Below are 26,938 nucleotides of genomic sequence, written 5' to 3'. Positions count from 1 at the left end.
GGAGGGTTCAGATGGTGCTGGGCCAAGATCGCCGGCAAACCCTTGGCACAGAGATGACCACTGTGCGAAAGGGCAGGTAGCAAAGAGAAGGTGACTTGTGGAGCAGAAACATCACCCAAAGAAGCTTTTAAAAGTGTAAAAATAGTTACCTCTCCGTGAGGCTTCGAAACTATCAAAAAGGTTAATTTTCTGGATATCGTAGGTTAATGTGGTGTTAGGCATCAGGGTTCGATTTCTGTTAATACTGGTGACTGCAAACTTGAACGCTAATTCTTCAACGTTAACAGGTTCATTTTCCACAGTTTCAAAAATCCCTCCTGCAGAAGCAAAAGAGATGCATGAAAAGCATTAGTTCTATTATCCATGTGTATTCTTTAAAGAGAAGAGTATAAGTGATACAAGCAAAAGGCCCCAAAGAATCAAAGTAAGAATAGTCAAAATAGATCTCAACCCCAGTTAAAAGTTACATCTATCAGCATATCAGATGCAGATAAAGCTTCATATGTGTGCTTAAGATTTCAAATCCAATACTGGACTGTGCAATACCTATCAGATGGTGAATGGATTCCAAATATTTAGTATCATATCAAGTGTGATTGATAATTCGATGGAGGATGATTTTCCACAGTGTGGACATAAATCACTCTGTGGTTGACCTAAGCACAATTTTAGCTGTATCCTGGTAGGACCATCTTTCCTTAGAATGAAACTCATTCTATTTAAAAAAAATAGACATTCTTGACTCCAGAAGGATTACGCAGAGTTGAGTAGGGCAAAATGAGTCATATGGACACTTAGATTTTTTTCAGAATGAACATACCTCTTCCTTGTGGCTCAGAATTCTGCAGTCATATCCTAGTACTTTCCAAAGTGTGTGGGCAGAATTAAAAAAAAAAACAAAACTGTTTTTGTGTTGCTTCTTGCCTGGAGAATCCCATGGATGGAGGAGCCTGGTGGGTTACAGTCCACCGGGTCGCAAAGAGTCAGACACAGCTGAGCGACTTCACTTTCACTTTCACTTTGAGAAACTGATCCTGTTGCAGAGCAAATGTACATTCTATTTCTGGAGAGTGTTGAGTGTTCCTCCACTCAACAAACACATGCACTGTCTTTGCCATCTTAAACATCACAAGCAACAATACAAAATATCAGTGCTTAAACAGTCATCAGAGAATTCAGCTCTGATTTTGATGTTCATAAAGGCAATATAAGTATTATTAAATATACATTCTAAATGTTCTTTAAGGGCTGTCCTGGGATTCTCAACAGACACAGAACATACAGTAGGGGCTCTTAACTGTTGGCCACTTAACTCGCTCCTTGATTAATCAATAGTACTCAATTTCTTTGGAAAAACATATTCATTGGTGCCCATAGAAGGCTGAACTCTTGTAACTAGTAGACTACTATTTGTTTACTCTCACCATTGAGACTGGTTTGCAAATGCTTCAAGTTTTCTCTCCACTCGAAACACACAGACAAAAACAAAACAAAAATCTGAGTGTGAAAATTATGAACATCACTGGCACAGGTACAACCTATGATTATTCTTTCTAAGAAAAAGAGCTTCCATTGGCAGACTCTCATTTCAGAAAATGAATTTGACTGTAGTTTGAAAGAACAGTAAACAAATACTCATCTATAATTTTTAAGTTAAAATTATTTGATGGAGAGGCAGACTCTTTCTAAATTGACTTTCTGTGTTAAAAAATCAACCAGTGCCCATTTTTGAAAGCTAAGATATTTGATTCAACTATTTTGGCTCCTTAGGAAATATCTCTGGGTTTTTTAGACTGATTATGTGAGATGCATGTGGAGATTATTTCTCTGTTTTCTGAGAAACCAGAGATGAATAGGACTTGGCTTTCTTAATGTTTTCCTATGGAATCATATTATTTATTCTGAAATTAACCTTAGGAAAAACCCTGCTCTTTGACTTTGCTTTTTTTTTTTTTTTTTGGTCAGACCCTGGTAAACAGGTCCTAGGCCAGAGGGGCTTTCAGATTCTCTCAGAACTGTCAGTAGATGCTCAAAAGTGATGCAGTGAGCTCACACAGTAGACAGTTGGTCACCAGAAAAAGATGGACATACAGGTGTTTCCTGCCACAGTCTAGATGACCCACGGTGGGAATAGCCCCTTCTTAAGATCAGAAACTCTTTGATGCTGGAATTTCCACAGTAGTTATAGCAATTATTTGTTTACTTGTCTATCTCCCCAAGACCATGACGAGACTCTCAGGAGGATGGACTGAATCAATGTCCTCACAGAGACCAAAGCATCTTAAGGTGTTTAACCTGCAATAATCGTTCAGCAGTCCCCAGACTTCTTGGCACCAGGGGCATGTTTCATGAAAGATAACATTTCCATGGACCAAGGGTGAAAGTGGGGATGATTTGGGGATGATTCAAGTGTATCACATTTAGTGTGCACTTTATTTCTACTATTGTTACACCAGCTCCACTTCAAATCATCAGGCATCAAATCCTGAAGTTTGGGGACCACCTGGTTGAGAAAAGTTAATCATTGGCTAAGTTGTGAGCACCTTTAATCTGCACAAGACAGGCTGGAAGGAAAGAACAAATACCTGTATCAGAATCAAAAGTTCTGAAGTCTAAACCTTGGTCTACCTATTTTTTCTCTGAGAAAGATTTTTAAGTACCAGGAAGAAAGTTTCTATAAAATAGCTCTTTCACTATGAATATTTCATTTAAAACTTATAACAATACAGGTAGGAGGTGGTATATTTGCATTCATAAATGAAAACATGAACAGAGATATGACATATTTTGCCCAAATTATTCATAATCAGAAAGCCTTGTCTTTAACAAACTCAATTCATTATAAATATAAATATATTTACATCATGATGTATGTCATCTCTAAATGAAGTTAATGATGCTGCCTTGCTTACACTGGGCTTTCCTTGGACGATTGCTCTGTAAAGGGAATGGTATAATGCAGCGAAAGTAACCTGAACACTCAATCATGTCTGATAAATGAGTATTATTATACATGGATAGGGCTTCCCTGGTGGCTCAGCTGGTAAAGAATCCGTCTGCAATGCAGGAGACATGGGTTTGATCCCTGGTTGGGAAGATCCCTTGGAGAATAAAAAGGCTACCCATTCCAGTATTCTGTCCTGGAGAATCCCATGGATCATATAGTCCATGGGGTCACAAACAGTTGGACACAACTGAGCGACTTTCATTTCACACATGGATAATGAGGATAAAGAAAGGACTCAGTACTTGTAGAAGAATTCCTTCTCTTCAAAATTGCTTATTGGTATAGAGTTGTATTTTACATAAAGCTGGCTATACCTGAGTTTAAAAGAATATTAAGTGATTTTGTTATGTGCTTAGGTGGTATGAAGGGTACACTCTGTTTTGTCATTTTGGGGGCAATTTTCCTTCATTCCTTCACCAAGCAAGCATTATAAATGGTATCATTAGCTCAGTACCCCACCACTATCTCCTTTTTCCTTTAGTGCTAAATTGCTTCAGTTGTTTCCTACTCTTTTTGACCCTATGGACTGTTGCCATTCAGAGTCCTCTGTCCATGGGATTCTCCAGGCAAGAATACTGGAGTGGGTAGCCATTCCATTCTCCTGGGGATCTTCCCTACCCAGGGATCAAACCCGAGACTCTTATGTCTCCTGAACTGGCAGGTGGGTTCTTTACTACTACTGCCACTGGGGAAGCCCCAACCTTTTCTTCAGAGAAGATTGCAAATACCAAAAACCTACAGTGAAGTGAGATATATACAAGCCTGCAGAAGTACCAAGACAGCGGAATACGATAGAAACAGGAGGAAGTTATCAAAAGGTGCCAGACCTCAAACAGAAGCAGACTCTTTCAGCATCAGCCAACTTCTTCTCTCCTCCCCAAAGCTGCAGATTTTACAAATTTGAATTTCAGTGTCTGATAGAAGGATTAGAGGGACACATACCTAAAGACATATGTGTTATTATTATTTTAAACTACTACTGTTATTTACTACTACTTCTATTATTATTATTATTATTAGATTTGTAGCTGTGAGTTTGTCAATGAGACCTTTCAAGGGTGTGGAGCTCTCCATCAACTTCTGGATTCCTGGGTTCCGTGGTTTCCAGGGGAGGAGCCCCTAGCTTGTTCCTTCCTCTGTTTATCTTTTGTGTTCTTTCCTCTCCTTTTGCTGTTCCCCGCCCCCTTTCCCTTTGTCCTGAGGTCAATGCTTCTCTCTATTTTTATTATTTAAGCTGAGCTGAGCACGACTTCCCTTAAAAGTTCAATGAGCCACAGAAGGGTTAGAGAAAGCAAAACTAAGAAAGTAGCTTAGGTTCAAGGGAGAGTTCAGTGGCCCTTCTCACAAATGACCATTTTATTTTCTCTAAATTGTCTCCATCAAGTCAGTGCATAAGAGAAGAAATCAGAAATTTGAGAGTGCCTCAATGAAGGTAACGAACCAAATGAAGATGAAGAACCAGCTTTATTTTATTTTTTTTTTAACTGTAACTGCTGTGAAGCAGAGCATGGTGGATGGAGTGCAGGAGGGTGATAAACCTCAAAATCCATGTACCTGGCTTTTCCATGTTTACTTTCATGACTTACAGTCATACCTCCTATGTACCCAAAGTTAAGAAGTATTATTTGTATTTTTCACATACACTATTTTCTTTTTCTGTTTTTATTATGTGAATGACATAGAAGTATTTTCTGTTTTCTATTATGTGTATCAGACTGAGTGCCGATCATCAATCATTCCTCATGGCCTGGGTATATGTGATATTGTGATTTGTGAGAAAAAGTACATATTTGGTCTTTGACCTCCTTTCTGGCACCAGACTCTGAAAACTTGAGATTTCTTAAGTGAGGAGAGCAATAAAGATGTCTTTTGTTATGTTAAAGAAGAGCTCTTTGGGAAATACCCAAGGATGGGAACTGCTTCTTAGGAAAATCAGCCATATGACTAGAGGATCGAAACTTTCAGACCCACTCCCAAGCCCACTCCTGACCTCTGGGAAGGGGAGTGGGGCTGGAGATTGAGTGGCTAATGATTTAAATGATCAGTACCTGTGTAATGGAGCCTCTATAAAAACTCAAAAAGACAGCACTTGGAGAGCTTCCGGGTTGGTGAACATGGGGATTCGGAGAGAGCGGGGTACTGGGAGAGGGCATGGAGGCTCCATAATTTTTCCCTGTACTTTGTCTTATGCCTCTCTGCCATCTGGCTGTTACCCAGGTACATTCTTTTCAATAAGCCAGTAATCTAGTTCATGGGCTTCCCTGGTAGATCAGATGGTAAAAAGTCTGCCAGCAGTGTGGGAGACCTTGCAGTGTGGGAGAATCTGATTCTGATTCTCTCTCCAGATAGATGATGTCAGGATTGAGTTGAATTTCAGGACACCCAGTTGGTATCAGCGTCCCTGGTGGCTGATAGTAAAAAAAAACGTCTGCGATGCAGGAGACCCAGGTTCGATCCCTGGGTCAGGAAGATCCCCTGGAGAAGGGAATGGCAACCCACTCCAGTGTTCTTGCCTGGAAAATCTCATGGACAGAGGAGTCTAGTTCATGCGGTTGCAAAGAGTCCCACACGACTTAGTGAGTAAGCATAGTTGGTAATGGAGATTTGCTTGGTAGTATGAAGAAATCCTTCCTCTCCCAACATACATGGTGGAATTAAAATCAGAACCCTCTTAATATAGTTAGGAGTCAGTCTCTGTCTTATCACCAACAGGATGTTTGGACAAGGGTTAAAGGTCATCATCAGTATATACCTCCCAGCTTCTTCCCAGCTCACCCATCATTTTCAGCCTGAGGTCATGACAAATGATAAATTAGAACACATTGTCCAAACAATGTGAAAGGTGAGAAAGTAGAAAAGGTCTTGTTTTATTTCGAGTCAGGTTCTGACTTCATTTGTGAATATTCAGTTCAGTTCTGTTCAGTTCAGTCGCTCAGCCGTGTCCGAATCTTTGCGACCCCATGAATTGTAGCACGCCAGGCCTCCCTGTCCATCACCAACTCCCAGAGTTCACTCAGACTCACGTCCATCGAGTCAGTGATGCCATCCAGCCATTTCATCCTCTGTCATCCCCTTCTCCTCCTGCCTCCAATACCTCCCAGCATCAGAGTCTTTTCCAATGAGTCAACTCTTCTTCCAGTACTTTGGCCAATGAGGTGGCCAAAGTACTGGAGTTTCAGCTTTAGCATCATTCCTTCCAAAGAACACCCAGGACTGATCTCCTTAGAATGGACTGGTTGGATCTCCTTGCAGTTCAAGGGACTCTCAAGAGTCTTCTCCAACACCACAGTTCAAAAGCATCAATTCTTCAGTGCTCAGCTTTCTTCGCAGTCCAACTCTCATCCATATATGGCCACTGGAAAAAGCCTTGACTAGACGGACCTTTATTGGCAAAGTAATGTCTCTGCTTTTCAATATGCTATCTGGGTTGGTCATAACTTTCCTTCCAAGGAGTAAGCATCTTTTAATTTCATGGCTGCAGTCACCATCTGCAGTGATTTTGGAGCCCCCAAAAGTAAAGTCTGACGCTGTTTCCACTGTTTGCCCATCTATTTCCCATGAAGTGATGTGACCCGATGCCATAACCTTAGTTTTCTGAATGTTCACTTTCACTTGTGAGTATTGGTGTCATTTAAAATGGTAAAGGCAGGCTTCCCTCGTAGCTCAGGTGCAAAGGTGGTAAAGAATCTGCTGGTAATGCAAGATACCCAGGTTTTATCCCTGGGTTGGGATGATAAAGGTAGCACATCAAATACTCTATACACAACAAAATTCTTTGTGTTCTAGAAAACATTTTTTCCTTAATAAATGTGGGTATTTAGGCTTTGTTCATGAGGGTCTAAGGGCTTTGTCTTGGTTTTTACAATTATACTCTGCAGGGAAGAATGAATGTTGGTACCAACAAAACTAACGTGAAAGACTCTGTCCCTTCTGCTCTGCATCTCTCACTTGAGGAGAGTCACCACACATGCTCACTCGACAAAGAGTGTGGAAAAATAAGATGTGTGCACATATTCTGAAGTAGTTTTAAAACTCAAAAAAGAGTTTTTTTGGTATGGGGCAACTTGGGAGATGTGGGAGCAGGGCTGCTCAGAGAACTTTGAGAGTGTAGTCTCCTTGGGCAAAGCTGTGAACTGGCCTGATCATCACAGTGGGCCACTGAGTGCTCCATCAAGCTGTGGGCTGCTCTTTGCTACTGCAGTGGGTTCAAATGGCAGAACACTGAGCCAAAGAGGGTTATTCCCAAAACTTGATCTCTCTTGGACACCTTGATAGAGTTCAGTCTTCTTTGGGATCCATCACCTGTTTCTTCTTTCTGATTTCTCCCTTCTGGAGTTGGAATAACTATTTCATGCCTGTCCCAACATTGTATTTTGTAAATAACTTGTTTGTTTTCACAAGTTCATAGCTGGGGGAGAATTTTGTCTTGGGGTGAATTCTGTCTGGAGCCTCACCCGTTTCTGATTTAGATGAAGTTTAGATTAGACTTGGGCTTTAGAGTTAATGCTGGAACAAGTTAAGATCTCTGGGGCTGTTGGTATGAAACAGAGAGGGACCTGAATTTTGAAAGAATCAGGGCTTCAGAATGCTACAGACTGAATGTGTGTGATCCTCCAAATTCATACTTTGAAGGCCTAATGTGACAATATTTGGAGGAGAGGACTTTGGGAAGTAATGAGATCAGAAGAGGCGAGCCCTAATGACGGAATGAGCATCTTTGTAAGAAGAAGAAAGTGCAGTCTCCACCATGTAAGGCTGGGAGGAAAGATAACCATCTACAAGCCAGGAAGCACGTTCTCACCAGACACCAGACCTGCTGTCATCATCACCTGGACTTCCCAACCGCCAAACTGTGAGAGACAAATGTTTGCTGTTGAAGCCACCCAGCCTATGGTATTTACCATAGCAGCCCTTGCTGACTCAGATACACAGCATCTTCATTTTTTAGCCCAAGAGCATTGAAATTGAAGATGGGCAACTTAACAGAAGTTACATCTATGCATGTACCATTCGCTTCCAACAGGATTCTGAATTCATACCGTACTGATTTACAGTAAGCAGAGCAAAATTCACTTGAAATTGCAGTCAAACTTAGGTAGCAAGGTTTTTCTCTCTATTGGGTAGACTCCTGCACCAAGTTCATGTTAAGATCTAGACAGTAGTGTTTTGTGATGATAGGGATGCAGCTGGAAACCACAGATGGCTGCCTCCTACACAGGGGTAGGTTGCCTTCAGTGGGATGTGGTGATGGGGAGATGGAAACCTAGTCAGAACTCATGGCTTGCATCACATAGTTCCATCTAGACTTCCAAGAGAATTGTTCATAATCACAAAGCCTACTGCTGTAGGGTCAACAGCATAATACTGTAGGCAAAAGGCAGTGGTTTGAGAAGGCCAAGACCAAACTCTGCACTGTTACAAGAATATCTAAGGTAAATCCAAAACAACGGTTTCCAAACATTCTCTAGACCCTATTTCTTATATAATCCCATAGAACTGTAATGTCAAGGAATGGGGTCCAGAAATTTGTATATTAAAATGACCCAGCCTTGATGTAGTTCCCATTGATTGAATATACTTTTAAAGTTTATTTTTACTTTGTTTCCAAGGATACTTAATAAACTGCTTCCTAATCTGCTTTCACATCATTGCTTTCCCCTAAAGATCTTTTTCTCTGACTTTATGGCTTACAGAAGTGTAGCTCAGTTCAACACACATCTGTTAAGTATATGTGTGCTTTCCCTGAAGAAAGCTGTTTTTAGTTATGACAAAAGAGAACTGGTCATTCCCTAGTTTTCTGTGGAGCAGGGAGGTATTCCAGCCAAGCCAGTGTAAGTATAAAATGGTAGAAATTAAGGTCCTTGTCACAGGCGCATATTTTATAGAGAAGCTGTTCTATTATTGCCCATTGTTTCCGCCCCAGCTCACTCTAGATGGAGCCTGTTCTGGATGATGTGTGGGCAGTATGAAATGTGCACCATTCTTCCCAAAAGGAATTTAAGAAAAACAATACTCCATTGTTCCAGGAATCCATCTCATTGAAGATGAAAAAAAAAAAAACAACACAAAAATAATAGCACTCAATCTTGTTCCTATAAAACCAATACATTGTTTTAATTCTACTTAACCTGATAATGGTGAATATATTCCCATAACAACCATTTCAGAGATGCCATAAAATAACACCCCACATATATTTATTTGTTTGTTTTGTTCTTTTACTTCAAATGGTCATTGCTTTGTCATATTTAAAACTATTGAATAAGTTGTTCATTCATTTGATGATTCATTCACTCATTTGTTCATTTATTTATAAAGTGTCTCCCCTACTGTGAGCCAGACACTGTTCTAGGCACATGAGATACAACTGTGAACAAAACAGACACAAATTTGACTTTTGAGGTTTACATTCATCAACAAGAAAGCCATTGGCATGTCAAGGTGAGAGACTAGGACAGATCTCACTGAGGGGACAACTTAGGAGTAAAAACCTGAAGGAGGTAAGGAAACTGCTCTGAAGATAGTGGGAGAGCATTCTTGTTGGAAGGAATAGAATGTCCCGCAGTGGGAATCCCAGAGAGCCATATAGGCCAAAATAGGACTCTGGGTCTTAAACACTGAGTGAGATGGGAATCACTAGAAGATTTTGAGAAGAATAGTGATATGATATGACATATTTCAAGAGAATCACCTTGTGTGATTTTGTAACTTAATAAAAGAAAGATATTCTTTGATCTTCTACATACATTCTCTGGCACAGAAAAGGCTCCTAAAGCCTTTAGAATTTCCTAAGTGGTGAGAGCAATCAATGTGTCTTTGTTATGTTAATGAGGTGACTTTGGAAACCACCTCTAAGGATGGGGGATGGTTGCCAGCAGAACCAACCAAGTGATTAGAGGGTTGGAACTTTCAGTACTGCCCTCTGACTTCCCTGGAGGAGAGAGAGGTTAGAGGTAAACCAATCACCACTGGCCAGTGAGCTCATCAATCATAACTATATAATGAAGCCTGAAGGATGGGTTTCATAGAGGTTCCAGGTTGGTGAACACATCCATATAACAGGAAGGTTGTTTGGTTTGTGTTGTTTGTTTAATTGCTAAGTCATGTCCAACTCTTTGCTAACCCATGGACTGCAGCATGCCAGGCCTCCCTTTCCACCAGGGCAAAGCTTTAAAATACACTTTAACACACTGGTAAATATAAGTATTTCTCTGAGCTCTGTGAGTTGCTCTAACAAACAAATCCATGAGGGAAGAGGTCACGGGAACCTCTGCTTTGTAGCCAAGTTGAATGGAAGTTGTAGGTAGCCTGGTAACCTACCATTTGAGATTGGCATCTGAAGCTGCAGGGGCGTCTCATGGGACTGAGGCCTTCGCCCATGAGATCTAACACGATCGCCAGGTTTCATTGAGTTAAACTGTGGGACACCCAGTTGACATCACAGAGAATTGCTTGGTGTGGGAAAACCTCTGCACATTGGATGACCAGAAATGCCAGAAGTGTTGTGAATGTGTCAGTAATGTGAGATTAAAGGGGGTTGGATTTGTCTAACCCTCCCTGGTTTCTGTATTAAGAATGGACTGAAGGACGGGAGACAGGAGCAGAAGGGGATGACACAGGATGAGATGGTTGAATGGTATCACTGACTTGATGGACATGAGTTTGAGCAAGCTCTGGGAGTTGGTGATGGACAGGGAAGCCTGGTGTGCTACAGTCTATGGGGTTTCAAAAAGCTGGACATGACTAAGCGACTGAACTGAATTGAAGGGAAGAGAAAGGCAAGAACAGAAGCAGAGAGATCTACTCCTGGAGCAGATGCAGTGATAGGTCATTTTAATAAGAGGCACTGAGATAATCCAGGTGAGAGATGATAATGGTTGGTACAGGTATTAGGGCATGACAAAAAGTGGTTGAGTTCCAAATAAAAATTGTAGAGCTCGCAGGATTTGCTGATGACCCCTAAGTAGAGGTGTTTGACTTGGAATATAGTGATTTTGTGGTCAAAATCACTATTGCAAGCAGAGGTGTCAACCAGGAAGTCGTAATATGGATCTGAACTTTATGGGAGAAGTCTGGACTGAAGCTAGAAATTTGGGAGTTATCAACAAAGGTGGTAATTAAAGTCACAAGACTGGTTAGCATTACCCGGGAGCAGGTGAGGACAGAGAGCAGCAGAGAGAGGAGGGGTGTAGTCACAAGCCAAGGAATGCCTGCAGCCATCAGAAGCTGGAAGAGGCAAGAAATGGGATCATCCCTAGAGTAAGTGCGACCCTACTGACAGCTTGGTTTTGGACTTCTGGGCTCCAGAGCTGTGGGAGAACACATGTCTGCTGTTTTAAGCCAATCAGTTTGTGGTAATTTGTTATAGCAGCCACAGGAAACTAATACAGTATCTCCATTGTCTCAAGAGAGTTTTAATAGTGGCTGCTTTTAATTACTATATTCTTTTCCTCTTTGTAAAATGTTACTTTATTCAGTACTTCAAATAATAGTCTCTAGGTTTCAAAAAAAATCAAAAAACTTGATTTTGCAAAGAAAGCTAAATAGATGTACTACACAAAAATCAGGTTTCTTTGTTTATTATATTTTCCTTGAACAAGCAATAAACAGGGAAAGGAGGTTTTCCTTGAACTCCACCTATTTCCTCAAATAGCTGCTATGTACCTGTCGTGATAAATTTCGAGGTCATCCAGGAAGGAAGGATAAAACTATTAGCTGAAAATCAAGAAATGCAAAGCTTCAGTATTGTTGACTCCTGTTTTACATTCCTGCCGAATAATAGCCATTTCAGAAGCTATCAACAGAAAACAAGATGGAAATTTGATCTATTCCTTTGTTGATAGCTGCTCCTTAAATATACAATATTATATTACCTGCATTTATTGCCACATCTATAATTCTAGTTTATTACATCATAAGCAATTTACTATAGGCCTATATTTACTGCACCTTTAATTTCAAGGCTACACATTTAAATTCTAAGACTCCCTTTGATAAATACTCTCTTCCTATTCAGCTTAACCTCTTGTTTAATTTTGGAGATCAAAATATTCTTGATGAAGATTTTGTGGTAGGTGAATTTGGAGAGGTAGCAAGTGTTTCTTGACCTAATGGACAGTGAAAGGACAAGGGGTATCTGAATTTTTACTTTTCAAGAAGTCCTGCGTGAGGACAGAGCTGTGCGTAAGGATGAGGACAGACTCAGTGGTCTGGCTTTTGACCAAATCTGCTACAAGCGTCTTCAGATCTCAGTGTCCTTTGAAAAGGGACAATGGGGTATGGTGTCCCCCCTTGAGATAGTGACCACACCCAAGCTCTCTCCTTGATGTCTCAGAGATAGCATGAATTCAGTAGGAATGGCCTTTGAGGAAGAAGAAAATATGTCTATGGGGTGAGGAATTTGTTCAAAGGATAGCCAGTTCTGGGAAAGACTAGTTAAGAAAACAGTTATGCTTTATGAACAGTTTAGCAGATGCCTCCAGTATTTTTCCTTAATAAATTCCAATTGCACATAAATGAAAAAAAAGTACTCAAAGCCTAAAGTACTCTTATGCCAGTGATATTCAATTTAATTCAATTCATCAAATTTTATTGGCAACCTATTCATATCTAAGACCATGCTAGCTAGCCACAAGGTGAAAGTCTTTCCTGATTCTTCTTTGAGAGTTGAACTCTTCCCTCTATTTTGATAATATATAATCTAGCTCATGGGGTTTCCCAGGCAGTGCTAATGGTGAAGAACCTGCCTGCCAGTGCAAGGGGTGTAAGAGATGCAGGTTCGATCCCTGGGTCAGGAAGATGCCCTGGAGGAGAGCCCTGGCAACCCACTCCAGTATTCTTGCCTGGAGAATCCCATGGACTGAGAACCTGGCAGGCTACAGCCCATAGGGTTGCAAAGAGTCAGATGTGACTGAAGCAACTTACACACACACACACACACACACACACACACACACACACACACAACCTAGCTCATATTTGAGGACTTCATTTTGGTGTAAAATTATAAGCTGGAGTCTGTTTCTTAGGGGTAGGGACAGTCTTTGTTGATACTTGCCCTCTCTGCCAGGACTCAGTGCAATGATTTGAGCATAGTACATTGTCCCCAACAAAAGATCAATCAATTGAATTGAGCCCCTTTTTGCTTTAACATCTTGCCTGATAAAGTGGTAAGTCGTGCCAAGACCAAGAGGCTTACGAGAGAGGAGGTGGTTGTTGAGGCAGTTAGATAAGCGTGACTTTCCCCATCACTGCCTTTTTAGCAGTGATGGCTCACACTCTCTCAACTGTTATGGTCCATCGTCCCCAAGCATGTTCAGAGCTCTGATTCTCTCTAAACGCTCACTTTCTTCAGGCTGCCAGCACCACCGCATCCTGGAGGAATGGCTCATCTCCTATTCAGCTACTGATTTCAGGCCAGAACCAGGAATATTGCCAAAGGATTCATGCCAAAGTTTTATTCTTATGAACGTCTGTGATCATTCTAATGTCTCTGGAGAGCAGTTACATTTTTAGCTTTTAACATCTCATTTAAATGCTGAAAAGGCTCAAATTTCATTTATCTACTTATTAATTAAATCAATGAAATATGCCAAGTTCACAACCTGTAGTTCCAGGGAAGCTGTGTTAGACATTTCATCATAGTTTTCTAGTTTTCTTCCCCTTCTATTTCTGCTATTCCTCAAGCTGAAATTTCGTCTTGCTGAGAAGGAAATATTGCTGTTAAAGATGAGAACTGACGTCTGAAGCCAGAACAAGTGGAAGCTCACAGTTCTGACAGAGCAGTATTTACCAACGTGTGTGCACAGAAGTCACCCATGAGATGCTGCATACAAAAAGAGTGCAGTGGTCAAGTATGTTTGGGAAGACGGCTGAAAACCATCCCTTTTTGGAAATTCACACTGCATGATAACATATAAAATTCTTTGAGAAGCTCTATAGTAAAGAAACCAATTTGATTCTGTTTAATCCAGTGTCCGTCAGATTCATTTGATTACAGAACAGTTTTTTTTTGTTGTTGTTGTTTTTTGCAACTGGGACATGCAAACACACGTCCTGAGAAACACATTTTGAAAAATGTGATACAATGACCTTCTTTCTTTGGGAATAAAATAATTTGCAGTCTTAAATATTTTGCTTTTGTGCTCATTTTAATGAAAAGTTAAAAAAATATTGATCAGAAATACAAACCTCCTTTATGACACAGCTTTTGGAGAAATTAATATTGGATTTATATCAACAACTTTTATCTCTTTTTCCATTTACAAAAATAAGAAGAGGGTCTGTGTTTCTATGAAAAAAAAGGCACCTTTTAATCAGTCATTTCAGATATGTCATAGTCAGGATGCAAGTTCTTGACATTTAATGCAGATATTTAAAAATGCAAAGCCCTCTGCTACATTTTCTTTTTATTCTTTTCCATTAGGTTTTAATATCTCTGCATTTTTATTTGAAACATTAATAAAGCCTTTTAATGAAACTTTTCATTCACTGATTTAGACGTTGTGAAAAATGGTATAACAGGCAATAATTATCATGTAGAACACCTGAAAAGGTTACAGAATCTCAAAATTAAACAACATGTTTTACTACAGCCCTCTTCCATTAAAGAATTTCATGTTGAAATTCTGTATTTTTATTGTTCAAGTTTCCCAGAGTCTAGAAAGTATTTCTGTTGAACATACACTCCTAGATTGGCTCAGTTACATTCTCTGGTCTGACACTAAACACACGAACAGTTTGCCAAAGGAGAAAAATAATAATTTCAAGCTCTACCACTCAGAGAGTTAACAATATCAAGATTTAGGTGCATTTTCTTCCAATTTTTTCCCCCAATGTTTATACCTATACTAGAATTATGTTGCATATCAGATGTTGGGTTTTTCTCTTGATGACACTGTGTTTTTCTCTTAATGACATTTTCTATGTTATTTAATATTTAGTACAATGAAGTTTTAACATGCATAATATTTCACCTCAAAAGACAAAGGTTTGTTTCGGTGACTCTGTTGCCAGATGTGTATTTGTTTCCAACTCTTGCTATCCAAAATGTTTCAATAGACGTATTTTCATGAAAAACATTGTCTCTTTATGTCTTCAATTATGTTCATTTTCAAAGATCTTGATGCATATTAATTACCCTCAAGAAAGCTTGCATCAATTTACATGCCTACATGAGTGTATAAAATGGTGTATTTTTCTGGATTTCTAAGCATTGTAAATTAAAAAAAAAAAAATCAATTCCCTAGGCAAAATCTTTGCAATTGATGGTTATTTAAATTCACACTTCATTGACTATTAATGAAGCTGAACGTTTCCCCACAATGTCCTATTGTATTTCACTGTAATTGTTCTTTCTTCCATTCTTAATTTCTGGGTTTTGTCCATTTTGAGTGGGGTAGCCACAACTGAGTATATGAAGAAATGCTAATCTCTTTTGCTGAACTTCCCAGGTGGCTCTAGTGGTAAAGAACCTGCCTGCCCATGCAGGAGATTAAGAGATGTGGGTTCGATCCCTGGGTCAGGAAGATCCCCTGGAGAGAGCAATGGCAACTCTCTAGTCTGGTATACTAGTCTAGTCTAGTATTCTTGGCCAGAGAATTCCATGGACAGAGGAGCCTGGCCAGCTACAGTCTGTGTCCCAAAGAGTTGGACACGACTGAATGACTAATGCATAATGCATTTGCTGGACTTTCATATGAGGCTCAAGAGAAAGCAAGTCCTTCTCTCTTCCCTTACCCAACCTACAAAACTGGAAGCTCAACGGTTGTCAACACACTGCCTTTCACCATATTGATAGAGAAAAGGAGAAAACACATGCAGTGATTAGAATTGAAGGAGTTCTACAAAGGACAGCAGAGATTAAAAATATTTTAACGGGGTTCGGGTTTCCGCTTCTAGTTATTTCTGGGGTCCAGCCACACCCTTGCCTTTGCATCTCCATATATTAATACATGAGCTTTCCAGGTGGTGCTAGTGGCAAAGAACCTGTCTGCCAACGCAGGAGATAAGAGATGCAGGTTCAATCCCTGGATGGGGAAGATCCCCTGGTATTCTAGTATTCTTGCCTAGAGAATTCCATGGACAGAGGAGCCTGTCCAGCTACAGTCCATGGGGTTGCAGACTGAGCGACTAACAGATATTAATACATGTAATAAATTCTCCTTTTCAACTTAAACTAATTTCTTGTGGGTTTTTATTAAATGCAACCAGAGTTGTAGCTGATATTTTATCTTTATGACATTTGTTTTATTGCTGTAACATTTAAAAAATTCTCTCTATGGAATATCAGAGAAATATTGCCTACTATTCTTTCCTGTTGACTTTTAAATATTTAGTGTTCTAATGTCTTTAGAATGTATTTTGTGTATGGTGTGAGGTAAACTTTTTTTGGTAATATATGAAGACATTAATAAATATGCTATACTAAAAGAAATTCTAATTATTGTGGAATTTTAGACAGATTGTGTTTCCTGAAACTTTTGGTTTGCTTATGAAGGAAGCATAGAATTTTGAGATGTATAGAAACATAGTCAGAGCATTAGAAAAGACTTAAAATTTGGAAAATATTGGTCAATTAAGGACAATGTTCCTGGAAATAAGTTAAATTTTTCCCCTGCCTTTTTGTCTCCAGCTATAGACGTTTCAGGTATGGCACCTCTTATTTTGTACTGCACTAATTTTAATCCCGCATTTGGAGCTGCAAGCCTGAACTCTCTTGTTTAATCTAGAGTCTCTACAACTGTACAGTGCATTGCACAAATGTGGTCAGTGAGTGCTTGTGAAATGGATGCATAATGGAATGTGAGTTTTAACTGGAAAGAGAGGCAGTGGGGAGATAGCCCAGGGATTTACCTGCAATGTTATCATGATCTAACTAGTGTTTTAAGCAGGTCATTATACAGTTATAGTTTTATAATATATATTTACAGCACCTTTACCTTTTTCTCCATTGTTTTTTTATGGCACAATTTGCTATGTACATACTTCTTCCCAAAGTTGTCTTTGGTTTTTCAAAGTCAATCTCTTATCAGGAAAAAAGTGAAAGTGAAAGTGTTAGTTGCTAAGTTGTGTCCAATTCTTTGTGACTCCATGGACTATATGTAGCCTGTCAGGCTCCTCTGTCTATGGGATTTTCTATGCAAGAATACTGGTGTGGGTTTCTATTCTCTTCTACAGATCTCTCATCATAAATCCAAACTATTAGCTAAAAGTAACATTGATTCATTTCTGAAAATCAAATTCTGAAATCAAACAAGTACATCTTATGTGAATCATTACAAATATGAACTAACCAGGAAGAATAATGAGAGACAAAAGTCAATGTGCATTTGTAACTTGGAGGATGTGTCTGGTTAGCAGTTAGAATGACTAATCATCATGGTTTTCGTGGGTTGCAGAATTTTCAGTGTTAAGACTAGGATAGTATGTCACCCTAGATCAAGAACTTCTTATTGCAAAATTCAGGTCACTCTGTAACCTGACCAATATAAGCATCTTTGACTTTACCAAAATTAGGTGAATATCTGTGGGGAGTACTGGGGAGTGTAATTCATGCCATCTGAAAGCAACGTGATATTTTATTCTTCCAACTTTAGAAATTGGAGAGAACCTCAGCAATGTAATTGCAAGGGCTAGGAAAAGGACTAAAAAACCTCAGATGTAAAAGTTAACTCTAGCCAGAAATGCTTCTTATAGTTTTGATTTTAATTTCCACTGGGATTTTTTATAAATAAATCCTCTCTGTCCTTCAACTTTCTAACTTATCAAATGCGACTGATAACATGAAATGACAACGAGTTATGATAACGCAGAATGATCGAAAGCATTCTGTAAGCATCGTGCCAAGTTTCTTCTAAAGCCTAATCTTCTCCGAGGATGGAATTTGATTAGATATTTTACTATTTTCCTTAGAATTCAGAGTCCAGCTTTTCACAGGACAAGGGACAGTGAATTTGAACCTGCATTTGGATGAACTCAAATATTCTTGGGGCTTGAAGATCACTGATGACTGTCTCTCACAAGCATCCTCTGAAGTTGGTAGGAGTCCCTTCTCATCTCATTGCCATGTAACTGGACAGAATTCAGGAATACAACATGCCTGGGTGGAAACACCAGTTCATACTTGGGCACCATGAGTGCATGATAAGTCACTTCAGTCGTGTCCGACTCTGTGATACTTTGGACTGAAGCCCACCAGGCTTCTCTGTCCATGGGATTCTCCAGGCAAGAATACTGGAATGGGTTTCCATGCCCTCCTCCAGGGGATGTTTCTGACCCACGGATTGAACCTGTGTCTCTTATGTCTCCTGCACTGCAGGTGGGTTACCTGGGAAGCCACTGGGTACCACACACTGAGCTGAAATTGCACTCAATTTCATAGCAAAGGAGGACTCTCTAATAACTGCTGATGGGGGCCTGAGGAATCAACAATGACCTGGTGAGGGGGAGCCTGGGGCCATCACAATCAACAGATGAAAGCTAGCTCCAGGGAAAAAGGAACTAAAGAGCTAGAGTTGGAACTAGGGCAATGGGAACACAAAAGAAGTCAGGAAAGGTAAACTATTTTAATTCGATATTTCAAACATCTAAAATTAATGGAAAAATTCTGTGATGAGTAAAATATCTGAATTACCAATAAAGTCAGGCTCCTCCGCTGTCCTTGAAGTCTCAGTCACTGGCCTCCCCCTGACCCTGACTCTGCTCAGCTCTATACTGGGAAAACCATGGGCTGCAGTCACATAGAGAGTAACCTTCTCACCAGTGTGTTCATGATGGTTGTGAATTCAGCCATTTGAACTTCAGTGTGTCTACTTCAGTGAAGTAAGAAAGTTAGAATTACTTTTCAATGTATCTCCTTTCAATTAGAGAGTGGCTTGTGGGTACTTAGTCGCTTGGTGGTGTCCGACTCTTGGCAACCCTATGGACTGACTGTAGCCTGCCAGGCTCCTCTGTCCATGGGATTTTCCAGGCAAGAACACTGGAATAGCTTGCCACTTCCTTCTCCAGGGGATCTTCCTGACCTAGGGTTGGAACCTGGGTCTCCTGTGTCTCCTGCATTGTAGGCAGATTCTTTACCTGCTGAGCCATCAGGGAAGCCCTAGAGAGTGGCTTAGGTACTCAAAATATTGTTTTCCTATAAATTGAACACTCTCAGTGCCAACTACTGTGGTAAGTACTTCATACATATTGCAATATATATTATTTTCCCTATATATATTATTATAATCCCTCTAGTTAATTATCTTATGAGATAGATGCTACTGTGCTGTGCTGTGCTTAGTTGATCAGTATGTCTGACTGTTTGCAACCCCATGGACTGTAGCTCACCAGGCTCCTCTGTCCACGGGGATTCTCTAGGCAAGAATACTAGAGAGGGTTGCCATGCCCTTCTCCAGGGGATCTTCCCAACCCAGGGATTGAACCCAGGTCTTCCGCATTCCAGGTGGATTCTTTACCAGCTGACCCACCAGGAAAGCCCAAGAATACTGAAGTGGGTAGCCTATCCCTTCTCCAGGGGATCTTCTCCATCCAGAAATCGAACCAGGGTCTCCTGCATTGCAGGTGGATTCTTTACCAGCTGAGCTACCAGGGAAGCCCACAGATGCTACTATCATCTCTATTTTCTAGAAGAGCAAACTAAGGCTTAGATGTGATAAACAGCTTTCCCACTGCCACATAGCTGGTAAATACTAAAATAATGCTTGAAATTGGGCTGATATGGTTACAGAACCTTTTTTTTTTAATTTATTACTCATCTGTTGACCCTAAAAAGCATAGAATTAAGTGAAGTAGCTAATATCTTACAAGCAAGTGCTCATGTATGACTGAAACACAAATGACTGAATAAGGAAAGAAACACGTACAATAATTGAGATCTCTGGCAAATGTATCCTGAGAATTTTTGAAAGTCAAGAACCAATATTTTTGTTAGTATAAATCATTATTCAGAAACTGATAGCAAGAGTGTGTTAGTTGCTCAGTGGTATCTGACTCTTTGCAACCCCACGGACTGTAGCCTGCCAGGCTCCTCTGTCCATGGGGTTCTCCAGGCAAGAATACTGGAGTGGGTTGCCATTCCCTTCTCCAGGGGATCTTCCTGACCCAGGGATCAAACCCTGGTCTCCTGCACTGCAGGCAGATTCTTTCCTGTCTGAGCTACTGGGTACTCTTAATAGCAAGAGGCAGGATAGTTAATAAGATGATGGTGAGAGACTGGGTAACTCAGAGTCTCAGCTTTAGAGCCAGTTTTCTGACTCAACAGTGCCGCACAGGGATGCCATAGACCTTGTATCTTGCAAAAAAAAAAAAGTACCTTTATTATGCACTGGACAGAGCTTTGAAAGCAGTAGCCTGGCAAAGTATGGTCATATATGCTGATTACTGACCATGAAGACCTAAAGTGGGTGAGCTGTTTTGAGAGTGAGTATATAGTCTAAGTGCATGGTCAGAAACATTTCTATTGCTGGGCATTCTGGTATTCAGAGTCTATAACATTCCTTATCCCATTTCTTGTCATTCAGTGACCCCTTTTAAATTTTTGCAGGGAGCAGTTAAGAAAGAGAAATGGTGAAACTTATTTCTGTAAAATATTATAATGTACAAAACTCACAGCAATATTTCTTTTGCCTTCACACTTTGCTCCATTCTGTTCAAGTCAAAATAGATTTTACTCTGGAAATATAAAAATTCATCCCTTTGGGCCAATATTTATAGTAGGAAGGTATACAAAAGTGCTTACTTTATCCAGATGGAATTTTTTCCCCCAGTGATAGTGTATTTTAGTCTTTCAGCTTCATTCACTTAAGACTTGAGAAATTGTCTCTTGAGTCTATTTTAAGAATCACCTGACAAGGAAGGATCCTGAAACTTCTGGGATTTCTCAGAAGTTGTCAGCTTTAGGCATAGCTTTCAGCTTTAGCGGGGCTTCACAGGTGATGCGGTGGTAAAAACTGCCTGCCAATGCAGGAGACAAAAGAGATGCGGATTAGATCCCTGGGTAGGCAAGATCCCCTAGAGGAGGAAATGGCAACCCATTCCAGTATTCTCAGCTGGGAAATTCCAGGGATGGGGGAGCCTTTGGGGCCAAAGTCCATAGGACTGAGCTCACTCACACACACACAATGCATGCTGCCACTTCCTCACTTGCTTGCTTTGCTAGTCAGCTTTGGAGAACAGAGTTTGTGCCTTCACTTCCAACAGTTGTTTTATGTTTCTTTGTCAGAGTGTAATTTTTGTAAAATTAGGACTTCATTCTTTCAGAAAAACTTAAAATATATGTTTTAAGTATTTAACTACATCTCGTAGTAGAAAGATAAGAACCTGAGTTCAAAAGATTTTTTTTTCCTCTAGTCAGAATGATCTTCATTCCCTGTCAGAAATCTTAGCTTTAAAAGCTCTGCAGCATGTCCGTAGAGCCTTTGACAACAGCTTCTGTACCATATAAAAATCTCATTATGCTTATTAAGCAATGAACTTTAATGTTTCCCAAGGGAAACAGTTTGAACTAAGAGAGATATTTCCCAAAGGACCAATTGGCATAACTCACATTTTGAGACTTCTAAGCAATCTGTTCCTCTTCCCTTTTTTAAAGAAAAAGGTTATTTATCTTGATTTACTTACATAATGTATTGCATAGACCACAGCCAATTTCAGAAATACAGGTTAAAAGCTAATTATATCAGAAATTTATCCTTGAATTTTCTTCTCTTTCATTTAAAAATACTTTTATGTAGAAAAGAAACCTGAGCCACTCAAGAATTCATTGAAATTTGAACACTCTGATTTCTAATTATATTTCTTCTGATCATATTTCTACATTTTAAAAAAAGTAGAAAAAAATTAGTTATCCAGGTAATAGTTCTTTTACTATGGTTACCCAATCCCAAGCTACATTGGTCATTATTGTTATGTCATTAAATGTGAATGTGGTTGGGATCTTTTAAAACAGTGTATATGTGCGTATATATATATATATATATATATATATATATTTCTCAGATCATTATTTTACTTGTATGTATAAAATATGACTTCTTTCACTTTGAGCCATTTGAATTCTATGGCCATATTTTCTTGTTTACAAACTGGTGTCAGTTATGTCATATAGCCTATTTCAGAGTCACAAAAATCCTCCTATCCCTTAGTGCCTCTGCTATCTTGAATGTTTCTGGGGTACAATTCTTTCCTATCAGAATCTGATTTTGGCTTGTTCATTTTAGGTTGATAGAGCAACTGTGGACATGTAAGCAGCAATGGTGTATGGAACTCATTCTACTAGAATGAACTGAAGTCCCAAGTAGCCCTTGAAATAGTTGATGGGCTCATGGAACATCAGGGATGCTTCTAAAAGATGAGAATTTGTTACCCACATGCAAGATGAATTTTCAGACAGTCACCCTATTCACCTTTCTTTTGGAACATTCTTATTTGGCTTGGATTCACCTACATGAGAAATCAAACATGCGTCCCAAATTAAACATGAGCACCCCAAGACTTGTTAGAATTCACATTCCAATGACACTACAAGGATCTCATTTTTATTAAGTTGAATATTTACTTTATGGAGGATTATAGTCAGAGGAGCCTGGCGATCTGCAGTCTGTAGGGTTGCAAAGAGTCGGACATGACTCGAGAGACTTGGCATGCACACATGGATGCATGTGTAAATTTATAGACATTTACCAGATAGCACGCTTGGTAAGATTTAAGGCTTTGGGGGACATTTTTTTTATGAGCAGGGCAGAGGGACTTGCATCTTCTCTTAAAATGTTCACAGCAGGTTACACAAACAGTGTTCAAAGCTGTGAAAGGGACCTCTAACTATTTATTTCACTCAAAGGGCTTTAGAAAGCTGAGTTGATAATGGGCAAGAGATGTAAGTGACTAAAAATAAATTCATTCATGGTAGATAAAGAATCAAAGAGAGAAGCAGAAGATATAAATAAAGAAAGGTGAAGAAGAGCTAGGGGAAAAAAAAAGTCACATTTTATGTTTCCTGAATGAAAAAATACAAACAAGCAAATAAACATACAAAAACTGCTTTAGAAGCAGGGAGTTCCAGGCTCAAAAACTTGTAAGACTTCTGACTGGACTAAGAAAGAAACACTCCTTGACCTGGGACTAGTGAAACTGTCAAGTGTTTAAGCAGCCATTTGGAATGTTTCCATTTACCCTTGAACGGTTCTTCCAAATGCCTATGCATTCTGCCAGACTCCCATGTTCATTTGCAAGGAATGCAGCAGATAATTCAGGGCTGCATGATATGAGTGGGAAGCATGGAAGAAGCTACCAAATGACCTAGTAATCCCACTTCTGGGTATATGTCAGAAGGAAATAAAATCAGCATCACAAAGAGATATTTACACACCTGTGTTCATTGCAGCATAATTCACTATAGGCAAGATACAGAAACAACTCACAAGTCCTTTGACAGGTTAATAGGTATATATTTATACACTTTATCTGATAAAATATTGTTGTTGTTGAATTGCTAAGTCATGCCTGACTCTTTTCCATCTTATGGACTGTAGCACACCAGGCTCCTCTGTCCTCCACTAGCTCCCAGAGTTTGTTCAAATTCATGTCCACTGAGTCGGTGATGCTACCTAACCATCTCATCCTCTGCTGCCCCTTTCATTTTTGCCTTCAATCTTTCTCAGCATCAGGGAAAAATCCTGCCATTTGTGACAACATGGATGAATCTGGAGGTCATTATGTTAAGTGAAATAAATCAGACAAAGACAAGTTTTGTATAGTATTGCTTATATGTGGGATCTAACATTTAAAAAAAACCTGATTTTATAGAAATATAAATAGTGATTGTTAAGGGCTGGGGGAATAAAAAAGTGGGTTGACATGGTTCAAAGGGTACACATTTTCCACTATAGAAGGATAAATTCTGAAGATTTAATGTATAGCATGTATCCTAATGTAACAAGAGTATTGCATACTTGAAAGTTGCTGAGAGTACATGTTAAGCATTCTCACTGCACACATACACACAAAGTTAACTATCTAAGAGGATGAATGTTAACTATCTAAGATGGTGGATAATTATCCTGGTCTTGGTAATCATTCTCAACATATATGTACATCAAATCATCACATTTCACACTTTGAATATACAGAACTCTGTGCGCTTTGGTCACTCAGTTGTGTCCGACTCTTTGTGACCCCACGGACTGTAGCCTGCCAGGCTTCTCTGTCCGTGGAGTTCTCCAGGCAAGCATGCTGGAATGGGTTGCCATTCTCTTCTCCAGAGGAACTTCCCAACCCAGGGATTGAGCCCTGGTTCTTTACCATTTTCATTGACTATTGTTCAACAAAGGTACTAAAAAAGAGACTTTCCATAGTAAAATGTGTATAGTTCCCTTTCTTCATAGAAAAGGTGAAAAATACTAATTTTCTAAGCAATTTGGGTTTTTTAGAAGGCTCATCGATAGGTCTGATTAAAATAAATCTCTGACCTTAGAAGGACTTGGGTGTGCTTATCCCTTACATGGCGACATATCCTGGGGTATGCTCCTCTCTCTGTGGTCCTCACTGATAATGAAAGCTCTCATTAGAACTAAGGCATTGAGCAAGGCAGAGGTGACCACTGACGACTTTGTGACTGCTTCATTTCAAACAATAGCCTAGCTGGAGGGTATTGTCAGAAAGCCAAATTAAACAATCAAGACTCCACATCTCTACAAACCTAGAGTCTGTCATACAGAATGAAGTCAGACACAGAAGTAAAAACATATTATTGCATATGTGTGGAATATAGAAAAGTGGTACAGATGAACCGATTTGCAGGGGAGGAAAGGAGATGCAGACATAAGGAACAGACAGGTGAACACAGTGGAGGGGAAGAGGTGTGGGGTGCATCCGGAGATTGGGACTGACGTCTGTGTGCTGCCATGTGTGAAACAGATAGCTAGTGGGAACCTCCTGAATAGCACATGGAACTTAGCTCACCCTGTGATGACCTAGAGGGACAGGATGAGGGGACAGAGAGGCAGGTCCAAGAGGGAAAGCATATAGGCATATATGTCGCTGATTCGCTTGTTGAACAGCAGAAAATAACACATTGTAAAGCGATTATGAAGTGAAGTGAGGTGAAGTGAAAGTCGCTCAGTCGTGTCCGACTCTTTGTGACCCTATGAACTGTAATCCATGGAATTCTCCAGGCCAGAATACTGGAGTGGGTAGCCTTTCCCTTCTCCAGGGGATCTTCCCAACCCAGGGATGGAACCCAGGTCTCCCATATTGCAGGCGAATTATTTACCAGCTGAAACACAAGGGAAGCCCCAAAGCAATTATACTTCAATAAGAATAAATGATATTTTTTTTTTTAGAAATGAGACTCCTCCTCTTATGTTCCTTTTTAGCCGCTGTAAAGATAAACTAAGATTGGCTGGTACTTGAAATAAAGTTTTAAAGAATGGAAAGTACATGCTCTTACATACATTGTATGAAAATGATATGAAGGAGGGTTAGACCAAAAAAAGTAGCATATTAGTCCTCTCTTTCCCACCAACTTATTCTGCTAGTTGCCAGCATGCCCTTTTCTACCCTCCAACCACATGAGAGAAGAAAAGAAAGGTTGAATTGAGATTTGTTGAGCAACTACCTAATTATATTAACATTCCATGACTAAAAAAATGTATAGACATATACTCAATGAAATGTAGCAGTTAATTTTAGGAAACTGAATTATAGCTGATTTTTAATTCATCCTTTAAATGCCAACCTTAAATTTTCTTCAAGTAGAATTAATTACTTGGTAATAAAATATTTTTAAAATCTTTACTCACTCAATGCACAATTTGGATATATTTTTTAAATGAAAAATTATATCTGATTCATTCAACTACTTTTGAAACTTGTGAATGCTAAGGTAATCTTCAACACATAGGCTGAAATATTAGCTAACGAAAAACTTTATCTTCATTATAGTGATGCCCTATATAGAATATTAACCTTTAAAATTAAAAAAAATAATGAAAATGCTATCATTTGATTTTTAATTTTATTTTACAGGTTTGGTAAATTATTTAACTTCATTTTTGTTATCAGTTGTTTTAGAATATTTTTTCTCAAATTTCTCAGATGAAAAGAATCATGGGGCATGGGGAACAAAGAACTTATTAAGACACAAAATGGATAGAGTGACAGAATCTTTAAGTGAGCGACCCAGAAATGTGCTTTTTGTTTATTTGTTTTAATAATCTCCCCAGGTGATTCTTATCAAAGAAGCTGGGAAACACTATTTTATTTTATTTTACCCCTGAACCACCTAGGCAAATTCCTAGTTTCCCTTAATAAATTGGAAAGCTGACAGCTAGATTTTCTTGTAACATTAAACAAAAGTCTATTATTTATTTATTTATTTAAATTTAAATTTATTTATTTTAATTGGAGGCTAATTACTTTACAATATTGTATTGGTTTTGCCATACGTCAACATGAATCCGCCATGGGTGTACACGTGTTTCCTGGGAAACACTATTTTAGATTGCACATTTCCTAATATTAGATAATTCTGTAAGCATGTTTATGATGAATGTATTACATGGAACAATGGACTAGCTTTTATATATAGTTCTGTGACTGGATAGTGCAATTATTGTATTTCTAATATTTTTATTCTTTCCTTTTGTTTTAACAACAATATTGTCTATACTTTCTAGACAGCATATTAAAAAGCAAATATATCACTTTGCCTACAGAGCTCCATATAGTCAAAGCTATGATTTTTCCAGTAGTAATGTACAGATGAGAATGTTGGTCCATGAGGAAGTTGAGCAGAAGAGTGTTGATGTTTTTGAACTGTGGTGCTGGAGGAGACGCTTGAGAGTCCCTTGGACTGCAAGGAGATCAAGCCAGTCAATCCTAAAGGAAATCAACCCTGAAATATTCATTGGAAGGACTGATGCTGATGCTGAA

The 26,938-nt window shown here is 39.2% G+C and overlaps 1 protein-coding gene across 7 annotated transcripts in view; it reads right to left on the bottom strand.

Moving 5' to 3' along the window:
• Positions 1 to 26,938, bottom strand: part of GRIK1 (glutamate ionotropic receptor kainate type subunit 1) — a 464,784-nt gene that overhangs the window by 169,862 nt on the left and 267,984 nt on the right. For all 7 annotated transcript variants that reach the window (XM_018049047.1, XM_018049094.1, XM_018048953.1 and 4 more), the window contains exon 2: positions 150 to 317. In XM_018049047.1, the coding sequence (XP_017904536.1) occupies positions 150 to 317 (168 nt within the window). The remainder of the gene's footprint in view (positions 1 to 149; positions 318 to 26,938) is intronic.

Source organism: Capra hircus, chromosome 1, assembly GCF_001704415.2.
Source record: "Capra hircus breed San Clemente chromosome 1, ASM170441v1, whole genome shotgun sequence".
In the NCBI taxonomy this organism is placed as follows: domain Eukaryota; kingdom Metazoa; phylum Chordata; class Mammalia; order Artiodactyla; family Bovidae; genus Capra; species Capra hircus.
This window is presented reverse-complemented; position numbering and strand designations above follow the sequence as displayed.